The 21,731-nt window shown below is 40.9% G+C and overlaps 3 protein-coding genes across 9 annotated transcripts in view; 2 read left to right on the top strand and 1 right to left on the bottom strand.

The window, feature by feature from the left end:
• b3gat1b (beta-1,3-glucuronyltransferase 1 (glucuronosyltransferase P) b) overlaps nucleotides 1-8,350 on the top strand; it is a 32,913-nt gene extending 24,563 nt beyond the window's left edge. Inside the window, exons 3-8 of one of the 5 annotated variants that reach the window (XM_032533382.1) lie at nucleotides 2,275-2,340; nucleotides 3,447-3,589; nucleotides 4,512-5,023; nucleotides 5,873-6,169; nucleotides 6,487-6,592; nucleotides 7,668-8,350. In XM_032533382.1, coding sequence (XP_032389273.1) covers nucleotides 3,478-3,589; nucleotides 4,512-5,023; nucleotides 5,873-6,169; nucleotides 6,487-6,573 — 1,008 coding nt within the window. In that variant the 5' untranslated portion in view covers nucleotides 2,275-2,340; nucleotides 3,447-3,477 and the 3' untranslated portion in view covers nucleotides 6,574-6,592; nucleotides 7,668-8,350. Of the gene's footprint in view, nucleotides 1-2,222; nucleotides 2,341-3,434; nucleotides 3,590-4,511; nucleotides 5,024-5,872; nucleotides 6,170-6,486; nucleotides 6,593-7,667 lie in introns of all 5 variants that reach the window. The other 4 variants (XM_032533381.1, XM_032533384.1, XM_032533383.1 and 1 more) reach the window with 4 other exon arrangements.
• LOC116700305 (beta-galactosidase-1-like protein 2) lies at nucleotides 6,963-19,232 on the bottom strand. The gene is made up of 19 exons (XM_032533380.1): nucleotides 18,961-19,232; nucleotides 18,197-18,382; nucleotides 18,043-18,111; nucleotides 17,324-17,419; nucleotides 15,950-16,058; nucleotides 15,764-15,856; nucleotides 15,531-15,612; nucleotides 15,008-15,072; nucleotides 14,797-14,881; nucleotides 13,735-13,872; nucleotides 12,574-12,654; nucleotides 12,381-12,490; nucleotides 12,149-12,295; nucleotides 11,173-11,244; nucleotides 10,966-11,044; nucleotides 10,780-10,867; nucleotides 10,582-10,693; nucleotides 10,361-10,477; nucleotides 6,963-9,409 (listed from the first exon to the last, which is right to left on the bottom strand). The coding sequence occupies exons 1-19, from the start codon at nucleotides 19,050-19,052 to the stop codon at nucleotides 9,323-9,325; spliced, it is 1,908 nt and encodes a 635-aa protein (XP_032389271.1). The 5' UTR covers nucleotides 19,053-19,232; the 3' UTR covers nucleotides 6,963-9,322.
• Nucleotides 19,233-20,124: 892 nt separating this feature from the next.
• ei24 (EI24 autophagy associated transmembrane protein) overlaps nucleotides 20,125-21,731 on the top strand; it is a 10,300-nt gene continuing 8,693 nt past the window's right edge. Inside the window, exons 1-3 of one of the 3 annotated variants that reach the window (XM_032533378.1) lie at nucleotides 21,235-21,281; nucleotides 21,335-21,353; nucleotides 21,523-21,659. In XM_032533378.1, coding sequence (XP_032389269.1) covers nucleotides 21,618-21,659 — 42 coding nt within the window. In that variant the 5' untranslated portion in view covers nucleotides 21,235-21,281; nucleotides 21,335-21,353; nucleotides 21,523-21,617. Of the gene's footprint in view, nucleotides 20,298-21,234; nucleotides 21,282-21,334; nucleotides 21,354-21,522; nucleotides 21,660-21,731 lie in introns of those variants that run through there. The other 2 variants (XM_032533377.1, XM_032533379.1) reach the window with 2 other exon arrangements.

Genomic DNA, 21,731 nt, shown 5'->3' with positions numbered 1-21,731 from the left:
TGTCCTTAAAAGGTTGGACTTTCCTGTTTTTTGAATTTAGGTATTAAGATCAATTTCCAAAAGATGGTAATTTATTCCTCTATTTAATTCACTTTAGCATGGGTGTGGAAATTTATGCAAGCCACTGTAGATTTAACCATTTATGGCAACAAATAGAAATACAGTTATGCTTTGCGCTGATGGCTGTGCTCTTGATAAAGCTCCCTGGACCAGCCAAGCAGCGTGCTAAGCTGAAACAGGGAGCACCATGCAGAAATCCCTCTGGGCATAAAGAGAGTGAGCCAAAAGAAAGGCATTGAAAACCATGTTAAACTTAGAGTCATGTTAGGTCTCCGAACTAAGAAGGCAGAGGCTGGGCAAGTAGCAGCAGCAGAGAGTGAAGCAGCGTCAGTGAGGAGGGAGTCCGCCTTGAAGTGAGACTGGCTGTGATTGGTGTGTGACTGATAGGAATGATAATTTAATCAATGGGCGTATAACTTTGTGTACGGCATGAACTAACGCTAAGCCTAATTTAATGCCTTTTGAGGTGTCCATCATTAGTAATAAATTCTAGCTGTGCCAGACCCTCCTCCACAGCGCTGCACAGGAGGGTCTGGCTAGTCCTCACAGCATTCAGGGATGGGAGAAAAATGCGGTCTGGTTTATTGGCATTTCTTTAAACCAATCGCAATTGTCTTGAGTGGTGCTAAGCACTGGCACAGCCACGATGCCTCTGCAAAATAGCCTTGGAAAGGAACTTGTTTGTGTGGAACATGTGTACGTTCTAAAGTTGTTTTAGTTGTGCAACAGAAAACTCAGATTGGACAGATAGTCTAGCTAGCTGTCTGGATTCACCCTTAAGAGATGTGAGGAGAATTTCCGACGGCAATGGAGCAATCCCAGAAGTGGAACGTCGTGAATATAGATTAGGAATGAATCAACTTGGCTGGAGGCAACCATCAATCCCTAATAATAGACACCTCGTCGGGCTTTAACCCTCATGGTACGAACGTGGAAAGCATTTCCACTCTTTCCATTCATTGTTGATGTGAGCAGCCATGCAATGCATTCTAGTAGTGGTGCGGCGACTTTCGAGAAGCGGAGCCTCCCGCGTGTTGCCAACTACTTCTTTGCATAAAGTTGATGTCCAAGCTATTTTATGCAAATCAAGGGCATCCAGCTCAACTCAGTGATTCTCAAAAACTCCCGAAAATCTTTGAAACTGACCGATGTCAATCTAAAATGAAGACCGATTCAGCAGCTGCATACCGGTATCTTGTTTCACATTTCATTAAACTACTTTTTTGTAAAATAAGAGAAAGTTTCCAAATGAGCCAAATTGCTATATTTTGAAATTTGGGAGCAGACAGCCCCCATGAAGCACCAATCAGGTGCTGCCATTGTGTGGGAAGGTGTAGCCTGTTTTCTTTGCTTGTCAGTGGACACTGAAGAGAAACTGATAACTGCTAGTGGCAAGCCCCTCAAGCGTCTAATGCTGGGGCCATCCCTGCTGTCAAAACACGGCACTATGGATACATACCATTATTTTCCAGCCTTCTTCAGGTGAACCAGGAATAAGCTGCCTGGCTTTAAATTGCCTGAAACACGCTGCTACATGAATGGCTTGTTGTAATAAAGTACACCAAAAGCACACAGATAAGATAACATAAGATAAGATAGGCTTTATTAATCATGCACTTGGGTAATGCCTGTGCTCAAAAGAAAAAATGTACACATATCAGAATAACATAAATACACGTTAAGTAGACATAGGCGTTGTGTAGCAAGTACTTTGAAGACCTCCTGAGCTTTCATTTCAAGGTTCAATGTCTTAAGAAATGGAAAAAATAAATTTAGTTATAATAATAATACAGAATAGACAGTATAGAAACACAGATGTTCAGATGAGTGAGGGCAGATGAATAGAAATGAAATATTGCACAGTTGGCGGTGACAGAGTAATAAATAATAAAGCATAGTGCAGAATAATGTCCAGCGATGGCTCATATTGCAGAATGTAGATGAAACAGTTGATTATGATTCTACATTGAATATAAATGATTCAATTTTTAAATATTGTGCACGTCCAGAGGGAGCCAATCATAGACTCATCATTGTTTACGACCTCAATACCAGGCAGGTCAAATGACCAAGAGGACTAATTCAACAGTTGTTAACGCAGACGCTATTCCTGAGACACATGACAAGCTGTCAAACGGGTTCTAATCATACGCACGTTGCAGGGATAATCGGCTGAACCGCACCACTGAGACACACAGCCTCCTCCTCCTCCAGGCCTCTCTATACAGAGCCGACAGGATCCATCCCTGAACTGACCATGTGTGTTGGCTAGAAACATAGGTAAGATAATAAGTATTGCATTGTATAGCACTTACTCCAAAGCGCTTTTAGAATTTGCCGCTTATTCATCCACACACACACACAAACCGATGGCAGTGAGTTTACTTGCAAAGCAGCAGCCAGACCATCAGCAGAAATCTGGGGTTCAGTTTCTTCCTCAAAAACACTTGGATGTGGAAACAGAAGGAGCCAAAGATGGAGTGTGCATTAACGATGGAGCAGGGGGAATTAGAAATAAAGGCCTGTCTGTAATATAAACCCACATAAAGGTCTGGCTATCTCTGCCCATGAGGTAAATAACTATAAAGAACATATAGACTAGTTGTGTCCTACTTGTGAATCTATATCTGCGTCAACTGCTTAGAGGCAAGAAAGGGACTGACCCTTTCAGTCCCACTACAGCCCTCTTCAGATCATTAAGCTGGTATTATACCAGTATGCTTTCAAATGAGACAAAAAAGAAAGCTTTGACCTATTTTCGACAGCCTGGAACTGCTTCTTAACTCAGTGTCTCTTCCCTTGTAGTTTGTGCCTTGCAGCCACAGTATGTTGATGTTCAATAGAGAGCCACTATATATATAATTTAATTTACATACTGTGTAGCAATGGTCCATTAGATTGGGAAACTCAGACAACCAGCTCATACGTTCAAAGACGGCTTACGACAGCACGCTAAGAATAACTCTTAAAGAGATGACTTGAATGGATTCCGGTGAAAGACACCTATTTATCATTTTCTGAACCCTACACACTGTGTGACAGCCTCAAAAACAAAGTATTTAAAAAAACTGTTACAGCACACAGATTCACAAATTATAAATCTGTTACGTTGATATATAAATTAGAAACAAAATGCTTTAAATGGAATATGTTCAATCTAAATAAATTGAATAAATTCAGAAGATTATAAGAAAATGTGAACAATTTAAGCAAAAAACAACAACAAATGAATTGGATATGATAGGATATGCAATAGAATTATTAAAGAAATCCTACTATTAAATATTTCCAAATGACACCTATTTTGTTAGCCTGTTATCTAAAGATGGGCATTTCACAGCTTTCTGTTTGTTTTGACTGTGCACCATATCATGTGTTGTAAGCAGGTAGTGACATGTCTCAGGTCTGACCCTGGAGATGCCGAAGAGACGAGACATCGCCGCCATTGTGTTGATCGTGTTGCCGTGGACACTGCTCATCACTGTTTGGCACCAGAGCGCCATCACTCCTCTGCTTGCTACCCGGAAAGGTAAGTAAAGGGTCACAGAAGTTAAGACCAAGATCATTCCATTAATATGCATCATAGCAACAAAGGTGCTTGTGTTACTTACAGCATTCATCTTTGTTCGTGTGAATCTGTTAAACAATATACATTTGTAACGATTGCAATCAGTTGAGATAAAAAATGTAATCGCGTTGCAACTTTTCTAGTCTAGGGCGTAATCTACTTTTGATTTCCCTTGTTTAATTTCAGATGTCACTACATATTTATTTGAAGATATTTTTTCTATGTATTTAGTTATTTGGGTGTGGCATTTGTTTTAAAAAGAATTGTTCATGTTTTTTTTGTTTTGTTATTTAAGATGAAATACAATTTAACTTGCACTTTTGATAAAAAGACATTTTGATAAGAAGATTTTTTTATCAGTTTCTATAAATAAAGAAATATTTTTTTGTCATTTGTCTGCAGCTCATTCCTTTAACAAAATCGTGATAAAATCATGTACATAGTGAACTTGAAATAGTGAATCATATGGAATAGTGGGTTGAGTGTATTGTTACGTCCCTTGTTTGTTCTCACATTGATTAAAATGCCATGAAGCCAGGGTGCAATGCACATAGGATTGGGTCTGTTTACTGACACGATAAGTGTTTAGCATCAATTTATCTACCAATTAAAGAGAGTCCACACTGTCTCGTGTAGGACAACAAACTGTCAAGAAGAAACATATATCGGAATATGCAATGGCTTCATGCAGGGGCATAGTGCAAAATTCTGCCTTCTCTATGGACCCTTCCCCACATCCAAAGCTGTTCTTTGTAGCATCTTTTTGGACCCTGGGTACTAAGTCCCATTTCCACCCCCAGTCCGACACCCCTGGCTTCATGTAGCACAGGGTCCCATCTGTATTTGGAAGCACACAGAGGCTCACTGTCCTCATGTCCCCTAGATGACAGACGAGATGGTCGCTCCAAATCCAGGAATACTTTTGCTTTCAAGGAGTCCTGCTCTCTTCAGAACCGGGACATCGTGGAGGTGGTGCGTACCGAGTATGTCTACAGCCGGCCTCCCCCCTGGTCTGACACCTTGCCCACCATCCACGTCGTCACTCCCACCTACAGCCGGCCGGTGCAGAAGGCCGAGCTGACACGTCTGGCCAACACCTTGCTGCACGTGCCCAACCTGCACTGGATCCTGGTGGAGGACTCCCAGAGGAGGACCGCTCTGGTCAGCCGTCTCCTACAGGAGATGGCAGTCAACTACACCCACCTCAACGTGGAGACGCCCAGGAACTATAAGGTGCGCGGGGACACAAGGGACCCCCGAATACCTCGGGGTACCATACAGAGGAACCTGGCCCTGCGGTGGCTCCGGGAGAGCTTCAGACTAAACAGCAGCCAGCCCGGGATTGTCTACTTTGCAGACGATGACAACACGTACAGTCTGGAGCTGTTTGAGGAGGTAAGGAGATGTACTGCAGAGCAAAACAAACAGGATGTAGAGCGGAATTCCTCTCTAAGAATGCAGTCTCCTGCTCATCGTTTTACAAACATCTTAGATAGATAGATAGATATTTATTGATCCCAAAAAATGTTTTTTTGTTTTTGTTTTTTGTTTTTTTTTACTTGTGTTGCGCAAAAATAATGGACGTAGCAGAAGTGACATCTCCTATTGGTTTGTGGACTGATGTTTTGAAGCCTCAAATTTGACAATTTGGCCGTCGCCATCTTGACTTTCTTGGGCGATTTTTGGACAAGAGGGTGGAGCTAGGGAGGATGAGCCAGTGTTTTCCTGTTGTCTATATGGTTGCAATGGCCCCGCGTTAAGCTAAAGAGGGGAAGTCATTGATTGTTTAGACGTTGGGTAGGCTACTGGCGCCATTCATCTGTATGCAAGGCAGTACAGATATTCTGCTAACTTTCTATGAGTAACCAGCTAGCTTGGTTGGCTAGGTGCCACAGAACACTGAACAAGACAGTTTATGACGACCCAAAGGGTCGAATGAACTTTAATGACGTGAAAACAGACAAGGGTCTAACAGGGACAACATCCAAAAACAAGTTCACGGCTATTTCCATGTCCACTTAGCAATGGTTAGCATTGCTAAGTGGAGCCAGGCCAGTGGAGTCGCTGCTAGATAGAATGCAGGTTTAAGGCACATAGGCTTCACTTATGAGACCTGGAAGTCCGTCCATTATTTTTACAGTCATTTGGGTGCCTTTTGCTAAATCAACATATAGAATATGTAGGGATTTATAGGAATTAAAATGACTCACATGAATGATCTCTGTCTCTGTTTTAAACTACCAGATGCGTTCCACCAAAAAGGTCTCTGTGTGGCCCGTGGCCTTTGTGGGTGGCCTACGATATGAGTCGCCCAAAGTAAACACCTTGGGCAAGGTGTACGGATGGAAGACTGTATTCGACCCACACCGGCCCTTTGCCATTGACATGGCTGGGTTTGCAGTGAACCTGCGCCTCATTCTGTCCAAACCTCAGGCTTATTTTAAGTTACGAGGGGTGAAGGGAGGTTATCAGGAGAGCAGTTTATTAAAGGAGCTGGTCACTCTCAGCGATTTGGAGCCTAAAGCTGCAAACTGCACTAAGGTAAGAAAAGGAGCCTCTCTGAATTGGCAATAAAACGAGCTGCTTCTGTAAATGCTGCTTGTGTAAGATGATGTGTCTTGAGATCCCTGGCTGTCGTTACAATTTGTTCTTAAAGTCAATAAACTGTCAGCTTACAGCCAACTCTCATACGCTTATAGCCTGTTAAAATATGCAACATTCTGCCTCTAGACGTTGTGTAGCACGTTTGATGTAGTTTATTACAACTGCACAGCATTGCGAGACAACATTTTTGTTTTATTATTTTAATCATAGTGGTTGATTTCTACTCGTCTTTATCCCTTTCTTCTTACCCGCAGGTATTAGTATGGCACACACGGACAGAAAAGCCTGTGCTAGTAAATGAGGGCAAGAAGGGATTTACAGACTCTAATGTGGAGATATGACATACTTCATCTGACACAGGTAACAGCAGAGATTTAGAAATGCAAATTAATGCATTTCCACACACTGCTTATTTTGGGGGATGGGCCAAAAGGGAGCATCTTAACTCATATGTGCACCATGAGAAATGGACCTCACTTGAAGTAGCCTAGACGTTTGACCTTTCTATAACATATTTCAAGGATCGTCTGATTAGTTATCACAAGTCCTTTTTGCCACACTAATGGCGTGGCTCTATAGCTCGCAATGTTGGTCCGCGAGTCGGTCCACCACAGTGGTTAAAACTGAAATATCTCAATGACTAATGGATGTATTTCCATGAACGTTTGTACAGGCGTTCACTGTCCTTATAGGATGAATCATACAGACTTTGGTGACCCCCTGAGCTTTTATTTCAAGGTTCAATGTCTTTATTTATTATGTACACAACAATAACAGGAAGTCACTGACATAAAAATTGTTGGCACCAGGCTCCCTCCAACAATACTAACAAAACATGTATCAGAAAGAAAAGGAAGATCACACAAGTAACAACAATATGAATATCTAACACAAGGTAGTGCAAGTTAAAATCATGAATACAATATAACATAATAATATAAAGAATAAAGTTGACAGTAATTGTGATGAATATAATGTAAACAGGAATGGAGTAAATGCATAATGAGGGTATTAAATGGATACAGATGTAAACAGAATATTTTGTACAGACGTTCATTGTCGCCTAGAGAATACATCTTATGACTATGGGGATTTTCCTATTTTTCTTTTAGTCAAAATCATAGCCATCATCACATCAAAATGTGTGCAATACTTTGGTTGTGACCAAATACCTGCAAACCTCATGATATTCCCATCAGCCTAAGTCTACTTGGTTAGTGCTAACTAGCATATGTTGCATGCAAATGTGCAAAACTACTAAGATGACGAGCATGGTAAACAATGCCTACTTGGCATTTTAGCATTGTCATCAGGGGCATGCTGAAGTTAGCTTTTAGCTCACAGAGGCTGCTCTAAGGCACAACAGCATGGCTGTTTATCCACAAAAGCACTGCCTCTAACATGTGTCTTGTTTCTTTGTTGTCTGTCCTTTCAGGGGCATTTCTCCATTTGGATTCTACCTGGATTCCAACCAACCTCAGAGCTCCTTAAATAGCAATAGCCAGGGTCAGAAATATTATCACAGCACAGTAGGGTGCACTTCACTATTGCTTTGAAATGGAGGCACACCTGTCCACCCCAGGAGGCAGCATAAGCCATGTGCTTGAACGGACTACAGAGTTTCAAAGCACAACTGCACAACAGCCAGCCGGCCCGTTATGCTCCGAGCACTGGCTAATGCGAGACACTGGTGGGAGTTGCCAAAAGGAGCTTGCCCAATGAGGTCTCCTCGGAGGGCTGAGACAAAGGATGATACACGATTTAAACTGTAGGAAGAGATGGCACTGCACGCAATAAAGAGCCCTCTGAGCGCAGACAACACCAGCCAACCATCCAATCAGCATTAAATAGGGCCCTTTTGTTCTGAAGTAAGCTGGCTGTCCGGCACAGGGCTGCACAGAGGAATAAAAGGGGCCCTTGTCTTACGTGAGTCAGCACTGACTGACAGACTGCACTGAGGGGATCTGAGCCCTCCCCACTTGTACTGTACAACACTGAGCTATTTAGATAACCCCCCGAACCCAGCATTGATTGGAGGTCTTGTAACTTCTTTACACATAGTCACACATTCTTAGCTGTCACACTTCACATGGTGAGCACACGGCCACACATGCACTCCAAAAGGCACGGAGCAATGATTTATTACAGTTTAACAGCAATGTCTTACAGTCATTAACTCCAAGCTGTTGTTTATTCCTGTTATGCTGTAACACTTCTGAGGTCTACTCACATTTAAGAGAAGATTTAGTATCCCTTGGGCCCTGTCTACTTCACAGCCATCTTTGTAAGCTAATTATGATCCCACTGAGTGAACAGAATGTTTCTACGCAGAATTATTTACTGTTTCAGAGTAGCTGGTGGTACCGTTCACTTGTAAGTCATGAGCTATGCATGTGCAAGTCAATGGGATATGCAGCCAATGCTCTAAAAATTGGATGTGCATCCTTTCATACAGCTGTATTACACAACCTACTTATTTCCACCATGGATGGCCGGCTTGCAAGTGATGATTTCATACCCCATTGACTTGCGGTGGCACTGCTTACAAACGCTAATGTTCCCAGACTCTTTTACTATTAGGAGTTTTCATAGTAATCAACGTGTCAGGCATGTGAATCCTTGCACTTTCACTCAAAGATAAGGGTCTTGTGTTTCATATGAAACACTCCTGCCTCAGCTCAGATTGTCCCATAAGCCTGTTTTGTTGTTTTACGTGACCATTTTAATTACTGCATTATGCAGAATATTCACACAAGCAATACAACTCTATCAACAACATCAAAAATAACTGCCATCCCCAAGAAAGACATTAAGAGAAAATCTATGGGTAACAGAATATACTTGGTAATAACGCTCAATGTGTAAAGAGTCCCTGTAACTAAAGGTACTGTATGTATATAGCTATAAACTGCTCCCATACAAACATGCCTGTCTTTGTTTTTCATATTGGTCTGTGTGTATGTATGGAAATTTTAAGGTATTATATCATACAATTACCATGACGTAAACAATATTGCAATCTCTGAATTTGAAGTTTTGACCTGATGTTGTAAGCACTTTGTAAATCTACGTCAATAGAGTCAATGACAGTCACAGGATGTCTGCTGCCATGCCAAGATCATGAGCGTCCTCAAATAGGACCTTGTAGTCACCCTCCTGCTCTTCAAACACAATGACCTTAGTTATTAAACAGAAGAAAGTGAGAGACAAAGAAGAGAGAGTTAGAGCTTTTAAACATGACTCTGACTTGCTGTTTTTACACATTGTAATTAAAAAAAACATCTCTGAGGTCCAATTTAAGGCGAGGGGAAAAAAGCTAAGTAGTGACTTTAGGAAGATTGATACCACTCGTATGTTTGTATGCTAACAATGAAGCTAGAGCCAGTGGCTGGTTAGCTTAGCTTAGCATAAAGACTGGCAACAAATGATAAGAGCTAGCCTGGTTCCGTCCAAAGGTTAAAATGGTTTGCCTACTAGCACCTCTAACAGCTCACTAATTAACACATGATATTGTGTTTCCAGACAAAAAGTGTAACAACACATTTCAGACTATGGATGAGACAAATGACATGTGACGTGTTAATTAGTGAGCTTTAGAGGGGCCTTTCGGGAGATTTTGTTACCAGACAGCATCAGGCTAGCCATTTACCCCTGTTTCTAGTCTTTATGTTAAGCTAAGCAAATGGTAGCTTTGAGCACAGACCATGGACTGTATAAATTGTGAATGTAGTCTCTGTGACACCACTCATAGGTTTCTGAAGAGCCAAAATGAAGGTCAAAGGGGCCACACCCGATGACTGTGGCCTTTTACATCACATTACAGTTGTCACAATGGGGGAATTAGCTGTACAGACCAAAACTTGTTTTTGTACCAGGCTGTAAACATGTTTATTTCTGTTGTAAAGTTAAGCATTTTAACATAGGCGTCTGTGGGGACTGACTCCCTAGCCATCTTTAAATGGCCCTTTGGAGGAAGTGCAGTTTTTGGCAGTTCCGCATTGGAGCTTGGTTCAGACGACATGAGAGTGGTATAAATCTTCACATCCAACTCAGCAAGAAAGCAAAGCATAGTTTCAAAAAATGTTGAAACTATTCCTCTAACAAACGCCGGTTTGTGCACAGCTGTACCTGATTATTTCCACTGTTGAGAAAGGGACCGGGGAGATAGAGAGCCTGCTGGGGGCCAATTGACCAGTAGCGGCCCAGATTCAGCCCATTGACAAACACGACCCCTTTCTCCCAGCCCTGCAGACCCAAAGACAATTCCATGGTTTCACATTTTATTTTTCATACAAACACACACCCAAAAATGTACATAGCATAAACACTATTTGTTTCATTAAACTTACCGGCAGTTTCATAAATGTGTCACTCGGATACCCGTATACAAACAGCCTCCCCAAAAAAAATCCCGGGAAGCTCGGAGTTTCAGGGAGAGTTTTCCAAGGTGCCTGATAAAGACTGAAATAAGGCATCCACTTCAAACACACTTTAACATCATAATGAAAGTGATATGCAATGCTTTAGATTCAATAAAGCATACAAACCTATCAATAAAGCTGGGTTTCATGTCCAGGCTGTATATTGTAAAATCCCGCAAGGGGATATTGTTTAATAAAATGTCTCCCACAAGGCCTGCAAGAACACAAATCAAAATGGGCTTGTACACTACCCACTGAGTGCTTGAGTGATTTAATAGCAGGCATAGCAAGGTACTGCATATTGTCGATCACCTTTATGTTGTTTGTCAAGGTCCCTTCCATGGTGAACTCGTCCACAGTTTTCCACCAATAAACTTAAGGTACGCTGTCCCTGTAGGGATTGATTGCCTTTATGTCTTTTGCCAGTTTGACAGCCAACACTTCAGCATTCATCACATCTGATAACTGTGATTGACGTTTATTGGACATTTGCCTTCAAGGTCCAACTTGATGCCATACCTTACCATCAGGAACCGCCAGCTCCAGGCTTTGGCGCTTGAAGAGACCAATGTAGCTTCTGTCGACAAACACCTAGGAAGAAAAATATGGCTGTCACATACAATATATTACCGTACACACCACATAAAGTCTTCTTTGCTTGAATGAAATATCTCAAAAGTGGCTACAAGTATGCCAACTACTATCACCACATTCATCGCCTTTAAAAAACTTCTATGTGCTGTATTTTGTCATTGCTGTGAAATGTGTACTGTAGCCTTACCATCAGCATGAACTGACTCCTAAAAGCCATGACTGTTAAAGGAACATTTTATCATTTTGGGAAATGAACTTGCTGTCTTGCTGTAGGTTAGATAAGATTATTACAGCCAGGCAGCAGTTAGCTTAGCATAAAGAATGAAAACGGGGGAACAGATAGCCTGACTCTTTCCACCTGTAACAAAACCCGCCCACCTGGACCTCTGTGATATGTCATATCTTATATCTGTAGTCTCCGCCAATCTCTCACGCTGACAAGAAGTCTCTAGGAAGTCACTGCACTTGGCCAAGAAATGATCTGACACATAAGTCCCTGTAAAACCAGAGCATGTCACTTACTTTTTTTGCGTACAAGATATATAAGTAGCGCATAACTTGTGACTTTACAAGGTGATGGTAGAAGAACATTTTTACGTTCGGAAAGAGTCAGGTAAGCTCTTTACCCCTGCTTCCAGTTTTTATGCTAAGCTAACAGCTGCTGGCTCTATAGCTTAATGTTTTGTGTAAATATAGAAGAGTTTCAATTTAACGTCTAACTTACGGTAAGAAAGCATATTTCAAAAAATGACAAACTTTTCCTTTAAGTTTTGTTTTGACAACTACGAACACGTCAAGGATCATGATTAATGGAGGGCGATCACATGTATTATACATGTATATTGCATGATGTCAGTGTGAGTGAGATCATGCCATTGTGTAGGTTACAATGAGGACTCACTAGGGCGCGGTCTCGGACATTGTCTCCCGACTTCAATGATCCTCCACTGCTGATGGTAGTCTCATACAGCGTGTAGCCATAGGACTGGCCATTCATGTTGTTCACAGGCAGATTCTCCATGCTTATTGGCTTTAGTGACTTAATAGGCTGCAAAAAATGAGAACAAAAATAATTATACCTCCTTGATTATAAAGCACAATTCTTTTACTTATAGGTACTGGGTAAAACATACCCCCTCAGTGAAGCTCAAAGCATCCCATAATGACAGATACAGGTACGTGATAGCTGATTCATAAGCCTCTCTGTAATGCAGGGCTGGCATGTCAGGGAAACTGTCTCCACCTGCACAGAAAGGACAAAGACAACATCAGGCACATCATGTATTCCCATACTTCATTCTCATTCCAATTTAGTGTTTAACTTACTGTTGTATCGAGAAAGCAAATCCCTAAGGAGGTGGTACTTTGGAGTGTACTCCCCAGATTCAGACAAGGGGGCATCATAATCTGAAAAGCATCATAGTGTAACAGATTAACTGTCATCTGCTGCCACCTGCTGGGTGTTGAGGTCTTCACATCTGTATTGGCAGTGGTTTGTCATTAAAAAATTTGCATTAAAGACACCTCTAGTTTGTTTCTAGTCTTGCATTGCTTTATCAGGATGCATAGTATCCTGGATCCATGAAATAACTGGCCTTTAAAAATAAATTAATTTAACTTATGGCCTGACATATGTATACTTATGACCCTGTATTTTAAGGACGAACATTTATGTATTTACAATACATTATTCATTCACAAAGAAAATTGATGTCCTTAAAAGGTTGGACTTTCCTGTTTTTTGAATTAAGGTATTAAGATCAATTTCCAAAAGATGGTAATTTATTCCTCTTTTCAATTAACTTTAGCATGGGTGTGGAAATGTATGCAAGCCACTGTAGATTTAACCATTTATGGCAACAAATAGAAATACAGTCATGCTTTGCGCTGATGGCTACGCTCTTGATAATGCTCCCTGGACCAGCCAAGCAGCGTGCTAAGCTGAAACAGGGACTGGCTGTGATTGGTGTGTGACTGATAGGAATGATAATTTAATCGGTGGGCGTATAACTTTGTGTACTGCATGAACTAACGCTAAGCTTAATATAATGCCTTTTGAGGTGTCCATTATTAGTTATAAATTCTAGCTTTGCCAGACCCTCCTCCAAAGCACAGCGAAAGAGGGTCTGGCTAGTCCTCACAGCATTCAGGGATGGGAGAAAAACGGGCTTTGGTTTATTGGCATTTAATTAAACCAATCACAATCGCCTTGGGCGGTGCTAAACACTGGACGGAGCAACCATGCCTCTGCAAAATAGCCTCGGGAAGGAACTTGTTTTGGTGGAACATGTGTACGCTCAAAAGTTGTTTTGGTTTTGCAGAGATCTGAGGAGCAGTTAGCCACCAGAGCTTGAAATGCCAACACAAAGGAAGCGGAAGGTAACGGACATCCGGATCAAAACAGGGATATCCGGGGCAATCCCGCACGTGGAACGTGGATATAGACTAGTTTGTTTATGACACAGCACACAACACGGAGGAACCAACCATAGCTGGGGACCAATGCTTTGTAGGAGGGATCAGCGAGGGCACCGCTCATGAAGCCAAAACTGGAGCCTCCATGGAACATGTAGAGGTTAACAGACATGCCTCGTCTCAGGATTTCTCTCACGGTGGACACCATATCTGACAAGAAATTCAACACGTTCACTGTTTGACAACTTGACTCCTTAAAAACATAAATCATCATACAGTGTTTTCTCTGCTGACCTGTGTCAGAGGCTACAACAATTCAAAAGTAGGTTGACTTTGACATTTGCATTTAAGTACACTGTTGGCATGTAGCTGGTGTTACTCATGCAAAAAGCAAAGCAGTAAGAACAGAAAGCATAAAAGTGACATTATATATTGCTGCGAGATACAAATAATTGTTTTATAGAGTGGCCGACTGTCTGACAAAGGACAGAAAGCTAAGTGGGCGTTTAGACCAAAAACAGCCTTGTGTGAAGTAGGTCTGTTTTAGTGCAGGATTGGGTTTTACCAATATATGCTTTTTCTGGTACCAGTTTTTCTGTAAGTAGATCCGCAAGATTGTGACCAAAATTGCTATAAAAAGTGGTGGCAGTCAAAAAGCCACAAACCGCATTTAGACAAAGGATAACTGTATATTCTCCAGGGAATTCCATCAAACCCAAATACTATCCAATCATGTTGGGTTCACTATAAACCTCCATTGTATATACTGTATGTATGAGCCATGTCTTTACAAAGGAGACGTAATGTATCCCAATGTGCTTTTTATTGTATTTCATTAGATAGTTGATGGCGAGGAAACAGGAAGTGAGGGAAAAGAAAAAGGGGTATGTCATGCAAAAAAAGCGCTGTTGCAGTTATATGGTCTGCACATTAACCACAGAAGATACGGCAACACTAATCCCAGGATTTAGCTTTATCTTGGGCCAAATGGTGCAGTATGAAAACAAAAATTCCCTCCTGACAACAATCAATCCAGTGATGACCCAGGTAAAATTACGAATAAGAGGTAAGCACCGATAGAAATTTGTCTTTTTCATCTCAAAAGACAGTGAAAACAAGGAGAGCCTTCCTTACCCTCTGGGGGAAGCACATGGTGGAGGTCGCCCCACACATCATACCCGCCGGTCCAGTAGTCCATCACCAGGATGGGGCTGTTGGGCTGACAAACAGCACAGAAAAAGGCCACACTATTAACTATTAACTCACTGTCCCGTGTTTCATTACCTGAATATTTGACGTCTTTAGTGCCAGACAGTGAAGTGATGTGTAAAGGTAAGACACACACCTGGATAGCACTCAGATCCTGGATGTCTCTCTGATTAAGCTTCTGCAGCTTCAATGATCTGATGGCTACAATGGGAGATCACAGGGTGAGCGTGTGTGTGTGTGTGTGTGTGTGTGTGTGTGTGTGTGTGTATTAGGGCTGAACAAATAATAGTTTTCAGAGAAAGAATACGACTTGCTAATTGTGAAGATTTAATTGAATGTTTGGTTTAACATTTTGTATTCCTCTTTTTGTCATTATATTTACTGTTTTTTCTCAAGATGAATGCTGGAATATTATCACTGATTCAATTTTACTTGCTTAAAAAAAAAACACTTATTGCTGGCAATTCTTATCTATGTTCTCATCCATGTATGACAATATAGAGCCGTTTTGGTTGTGTCTCATGTTCTAATGCTCCGTGACATGTTGTACATGTTGCACAGGGAATATTGAACTTTAGCTAAACTTAAAAAATCCAAGTTTTGTTCACCCCTAGTGTGTATGTTTGTATGTTTTTGTGTGTATTTTTGAAAGACTGTACCTCCATCCACACCCCCCGGCTTTATTGTGTTGTGGTTGTCTGACGTGAGTAGGAGCTCGCTGATCCCTTTGGACTCTAAAGCCTTTCGAATTCAAACAAAAATGTCACAAAAGAAGATACTTACAAAACATCATCCAACGAATCCATTCTATCAGTATCAGTCTCTATTCATGCATGTGTGTTTTATTGTAGAGTTAAGGGAGCATCTGAATTAAGCGAGCCTGTCACATTACCTCTTTAATAAATAGCATGTAACTGTCATCCTTTGCAAAGGATCCGTACCCGTTTTCCACCTGCATTGCAATAATGGGACCTCCTTTCTTGAACTAAAACACATAAACACATTTGTTTTTCTTATGGATGACAAGATAAACAATCTGGAACAGATTTGTTTTCAGCTTTATAGACAAAAACGTAACCTGCAGTGGAACCACTTTAGGTATAAGTTTGTCGAAAAAAGCATTGACAGCCTCAGCAAAGCCTGGGTGAGTCGTCCTCAGTCTCATGCTGCCGTCACGGAGGAGCCAGCTGCAAAGAGACAGAAAACAAGCTGCTTAGTTAGGACCAAAGCCAGCGAGCTGCGGGAACAGCCGAGCCACAGAGGACAAAGCATCATACACTGGTCAAGTCTTCCCAGTGATCGAATGTTTCTAAGTACATTTACTCAGGTACTGTACTTCAAGCTACAGTGCGTAGTTTCTGTCACCCCCCATGAGGAATTCTAATAAATGACAACAAAACCGTCGGCGCGTCATCATGATACAAGCCTTCTGTGGTCGCGCACTGGCCCCCACCCCTCCTCCACGCAGTTGCTAGTAGCCAAGGAGGATGTGGAGGATTAAAAAACCCATGATGGACTCTTCAGAAGAGGTTGTTATCTTCACTCCAGTTTCTGCGCGCAAAAGTCACCGGATGCCACAATCTTCTGAACATAGTCATACTGAGAAATACAGAGAGAGTTGTGTGGAGCTGATAGTCTTAATTAGCTTTGTAGCTACTCATTTGGCAATGAATGTAACGGACATTCATTAATATCTAAAAGTTACGCACTAAAGGGCAAAGGACAAATTTGAGGTACTTGTACTTTACTTGGGCCTTTTCTTTTCATACCACTTTCTACTCCGCTACATTTCAGAGAGAAACTACATTTATCTGACAGCTTTTGTTACTTTAAAAATTAAGATTGTTGCACACAAAACACATGTAATTCATAAAATCTAATGTTTTATTATAAATTAAACTACCCAACAAAATAACGGCCTACAAGTACAGCTGAAATTATTAGACCATTAAACACACAACTGTTTGGATTGTTTCCAGTTTCTAAAATGGGAGGATTTTTCTGCATTGAGTACTTTTACTTGAAATACTTTAAGTACATTTTCTTCATGATTCTTACATACTTTTACTTAAACAGCATTTTCAATGCAGGACTTTTACTTGTAACTGAGTATTTTTTACAGTGTGGTATTAGTTTTTTTGACAAGGATCTGAATATTTCTTCCACCACTGACTCTTCTCTTACATACAGATGGGACTTTTTCACCCTGATTGTACTCAACAAAAAAAAAGTTATCACTTCAAGGTTCAGAATAAGCAGAATTGCTTTTGTGCTGTCGAGGTCATTTCTTTTATTCTGGGACATGAACTAGTACGAGCTTTTTGAACGAACATTGGACAGACTTTGGGCAATCCTTCTTTAATACATACACAGAAAATCAGTATTTCTATATGTAAGCAATACTGAATACATTTTCCCACAAACAGTCATTTGTAAAGAATACTAGCATTACCTTGGCAGTCCTCCTAGGTCCAGCTCAGCGGAAACGTATGGGCCTGGGCGCAAAATCACCCACAATCCCAATTCAGCAGCAAGATTGATATAGGCTCTGCAACCCAGATGGAGAAGATAATGAATAAGCTTTTTTTTTTTTTTTTATCGGCGTAAACATAAAGTTTTGACCCCAACCTCATATCTCGTTGTTTGAGGGGATTGAAATGTGCTCGGCAACAACAGCAGCAGGCGGACGCGTCACATCGCTCCTCACTTATCACCCCTGTGTCATTATTGCTTGACATGCTGCTTCTGTTGTTAGGGAGATGCTGCTGTTGTCGGGTCGGACCTCTCTGCCTCTAGCATGTCCCCTGAGCACCCAGCTTAGACAATGAGAAGAGTATTCCCAACACACCTTTGAGCAGGTGATGTTGTTAGAAAAGCTATGTGTAGAGTAGGGCTGCATGATATGTGGAAAATATGAATATTATGTTGAATATCGCGATAACAATAGTACTTGTGTTTATTGCGCAGGTTCATATTGCGATGATGATGAAAATAAGATACAGTATATGTTGTGCAGCCCTAGTTTAGTGTTGTTTCATTCTGACTATGTCTACGTTGCATATTTGGTTTAGCAAGAATGTGGGCTGTACTCCCATACACAATACACTGTATGTCGATTCATCAAGAGTGTGTTTTGTATTCAGGTCAAGCAAGAGTCACACTACTCCTTACATTAAATCCAGCTGTGTGTGGAAGTTGAAAACCCCTCTCTCTGGCTGGTGCAGACTCCACGGCACATACCTGCAAGGATGCAGGACGCTCTCTGTTATTTAAACGGTGGACCAGACGTGAGAAACAAAACACAGATCCACAGTGGTTTTCCTACGTAGTGAGGGTGTTGATGCCACAGGCCTTCATTTTCATCAGGCGGTCCCTCCAGTAGGCCCTGGGCACACGGAAATAGTGGATGGACCCCCCGAGGATGCGGAAGGGCTCTCCTCCCAGGGTGAACTGGGACGAGTTGGCACTCAGACCCACCTTCCTGCTCATTCTCCGTCCCCCTGCTGACATGCTGGGACAGGGGCTTATTGTGTCACGCTCACATAATATAGCACATCGGCTATTGTGCTTGAATAGAGCACATGACATGCTTGCTAGGAATTTGCAGACGTCTTGTGTTGGAAAACAAAAGCACAAAGGAGCAGGAACATATTTGGATTTAGAAGCAAGATAGACTTCAACAGATGACTAGCACTCCACATTCAGTTTTTAAAACTATAAGGCCTATGCTACTTTTACTTTATATTTTACTTTATATATTTTTCTATACCATCCTTTGTCCTGTGAAGTCCCCAGAGTTCCCCAAAGAAACTTTGAAACGGACTTGTGTACCTACTCATGGGAGGTACAGTGACAATTGTTTCCATTCATAGTAGCTTTACCTAATATTATGGCCCCAATTTAATATTCCTATATAGATTTACTGTGTAGTTTCTGTGACAATCGGCTATAGGATGACACTTTGTCTTGAACCAGATCCAGTCCAGAGACTTGCTATTTTAATTCAGTGGGATCATTAATCCTGCATTAGGCACAAGCAATCTCAAAGTAGCTCTAATTGAAACAACAACAGTGACAACTTTCACTTACCCAAGATATCTGTATATGATGAAGCCAACAATGCACAGGCAGATGAGTGCATGTTTCCTTTTGTGCGTATTTCTTATCCTCCAGACAACCATTGATAGGGTGTGAGATCTCCTCCTGTGATTCACACAGGCAGCGGTCGACTTGAGTTTACAGCCGCTTGTCTAGAGCTCAGATGAACGCATGATGCTGCTGCCATGGACAACGCACCGCCTTGTGGGTGTGCCCCTGTGCAGAGCCAGGGAAATCAAACACACCTCACCACATAACACACTTTGCATGTACGTGCAAAGTGTGTTATGTGGTGTACGTCTTTATTACATTCTCTTTGGTTTGTAAATATAGGTGAGGATGACAAAATAAGTACATCCAATATAATTATTTTCTTGATGGTATAGGCCTATTGCTTTAATAAAACACAACACTTTTAAACTTTGTTCAAAATATAAACATATAAATAATTGTGGGGTTAATAAAGTGTAGTTTCCCCTTGTGGGATTAATAATAATAAAGTATAATAAACCTATTCATTATGGACAGTGGGACATTTTGTATATTATAAGATAAGATAAGATGAGATAAGATAAGATAAGATAAGATAAGATTAGATAAGATAAGATAAGATAAAATAAGAAAAGGAAAACCTTTATTTGTCCCACATTGGTGAAATTGCGGTTTGCAACAGCAAAGATAAGAGCAAGTTAGGTAAGTGTACAGAGATAGATAAATGTACAACATATAGCAGTATTAACAGTATTATATAATAAATTATACATGAATTATTAAATTAAATTGTACTTTGAAAATTTGCCCAAATGAAAAATTATGCACAGATGCAATGATAATAATGGCACATGGCACATCAACATCTCTGAAGTTAAATTTAGTGGGTGAGTTATATATATTTTATATTGCACACTTATTCTGTATAGGCTGCAAAGATCAGAAATGACAACAAAGATTATTTAATGGTGGTGTATAGGAAACAAAGTATCACTAAAGCCTTATTAATGTATTATTTTCAACTGAATGTATATTGAATACTATAATCATACTATAACAATAATACAATCATACACACATACAAAAACATATGTTATTTCAAGGCGTTTTTTCCAATTCTATAACAGTTTTGTATGGTAAATGATATGTTACCTTCATCTCCCTTTCTCCTCAAAGGAGGACTACACTTCCCATGCTCCTTAGAACTCGGAGCTTGCGCAATATGTTTTCCATGGCCCTGCCTGCTTGTAGGGTCTGTTTGGTGTTGTTGTTGACACAGTAAGTGGGCGAAAGAAAGAGTTAAAGAAGTTGATATAACCCTGTGTCTGTCGCCTGAGGTAAGGAAGATACCACGGTTACCTGTGTTCTCCGTCTGACTTTACAGCCTTGTTGAGGTGTTGTCTTGACGAAAAACACCACGGATAAATTAGTTGTTGAGCGTTAACAGTTAGCTAGCAACACAGGCAGGCAAGCTAGCAGAGCACTAAAACAAACGAAAGTCAAAAATTATGAGACCGGAGGCTTCATGCTGAGCAGACTAGCTACATAATTAATGCGGGTTTCCACACAGCTAACGCTAATTGTTATGGCAAGCCAGACAAAGGCAGCGAACACTGCCTGTTCGCTATCACCTATGGGAGCTAACGTTAACCCACTGAGTCAGCTGCTAATGGTAACTTGCACAAACAGTAAGGTTAGCGTTTTACTTTCACCTTGTTGCAAACGTGTAGAACTGACCGACAGCCAGTCCGTTTGAGAAGAGGTGACGTTGCTGTTTTATAACGTTACCATTTGTGTTGGGCATCTTTGGATTTGAACAATTCGGATTCAAATTCCGATCCTTCTTTTCGATTCCGATGATTTCCGATAGGTTAAACTTGCTTAAATTCTAAATGGCCACATTATGTTTTCATGGTATCCTAGCATAGCTAGTGTCCAGCACAAAGGAAAGGCTTAGCTATTATTAAAACAAATCAGAAACATTTCAGAGATGTGACAAATCACATATAGGCTACACTAAATCACACTATACCTTTAATTATCGAATGTAGTCGATATGGTGGGTTGATAAGTTTATTTTATTTTATTTTAGAAACAAAGTTATATCAGATGTCAAATTATATGTGTATATATAATATGGAAAATGGGTTAAACAGCTGTTTATTATTGAACTGTCTCAAGACAAGAATTATTTTTGTCATGCATGTAATTACTGTCAGTATTCTCTGAAGTAATATAATAGCAATGCAGTACTGGACAGTTTGATTTGTATTATGTATACACATTAAAAACTACCAAATTTGGAAATGCCAAAAGTACAGGTGATTGTTTTATTTAATAAATGTGTTGAATTCTATTAATTATCTTAGATAAAGCTGACATGGGTGGGAAAATTATGTAAACAAAGTCCACCATATATGGAATTGCAAGTTGCTACATAATGTGCTTCAAGCAACTGTACCTCAGCATACCAAAGTGAGACTTATTGTAAATTCCCAGAAAGAGTTCCGCCCGCCAACTCTCTTGTCCATATTTAATTTCCTTGGTTTTGGGTTGTGGCAGGTAACTGGGTGAGCCCCTCCCTGCAATGAGAGCTGACGACCAGGTCACCAGCCCCCCCTCCTTCTGCAGTTGATGGATCTGCAGCTGGTTCAGAGATGACAGACAGCGTCAGGGCCTTCCTCCGCAATGTTGCGACGGTCAGCGGGCAGACACTCACTCACTCACACACACACACATACGCACACACACACACACACACACACACACAC

Source organism: Etheostoma spectabile, chromosome 13 (genome assembly GCF_008692095.1).
Source record: "Etheostoma spectabile isolate EspeVRDwgs_2016 chromosome 13, UIUC_Espe_1.0, whole genome shotgun sequence".
Classification (NCBI taxonomy): domain Eukaryota; kingdom Metazoa; phylum Chordata; class Actinopteri; order Perciformes; family Percidae; genus Etheostoma; species Etheostoma spectabile.
This window is presented reverse-complemented; position numbering and strand designations above follow the sequence as displayed.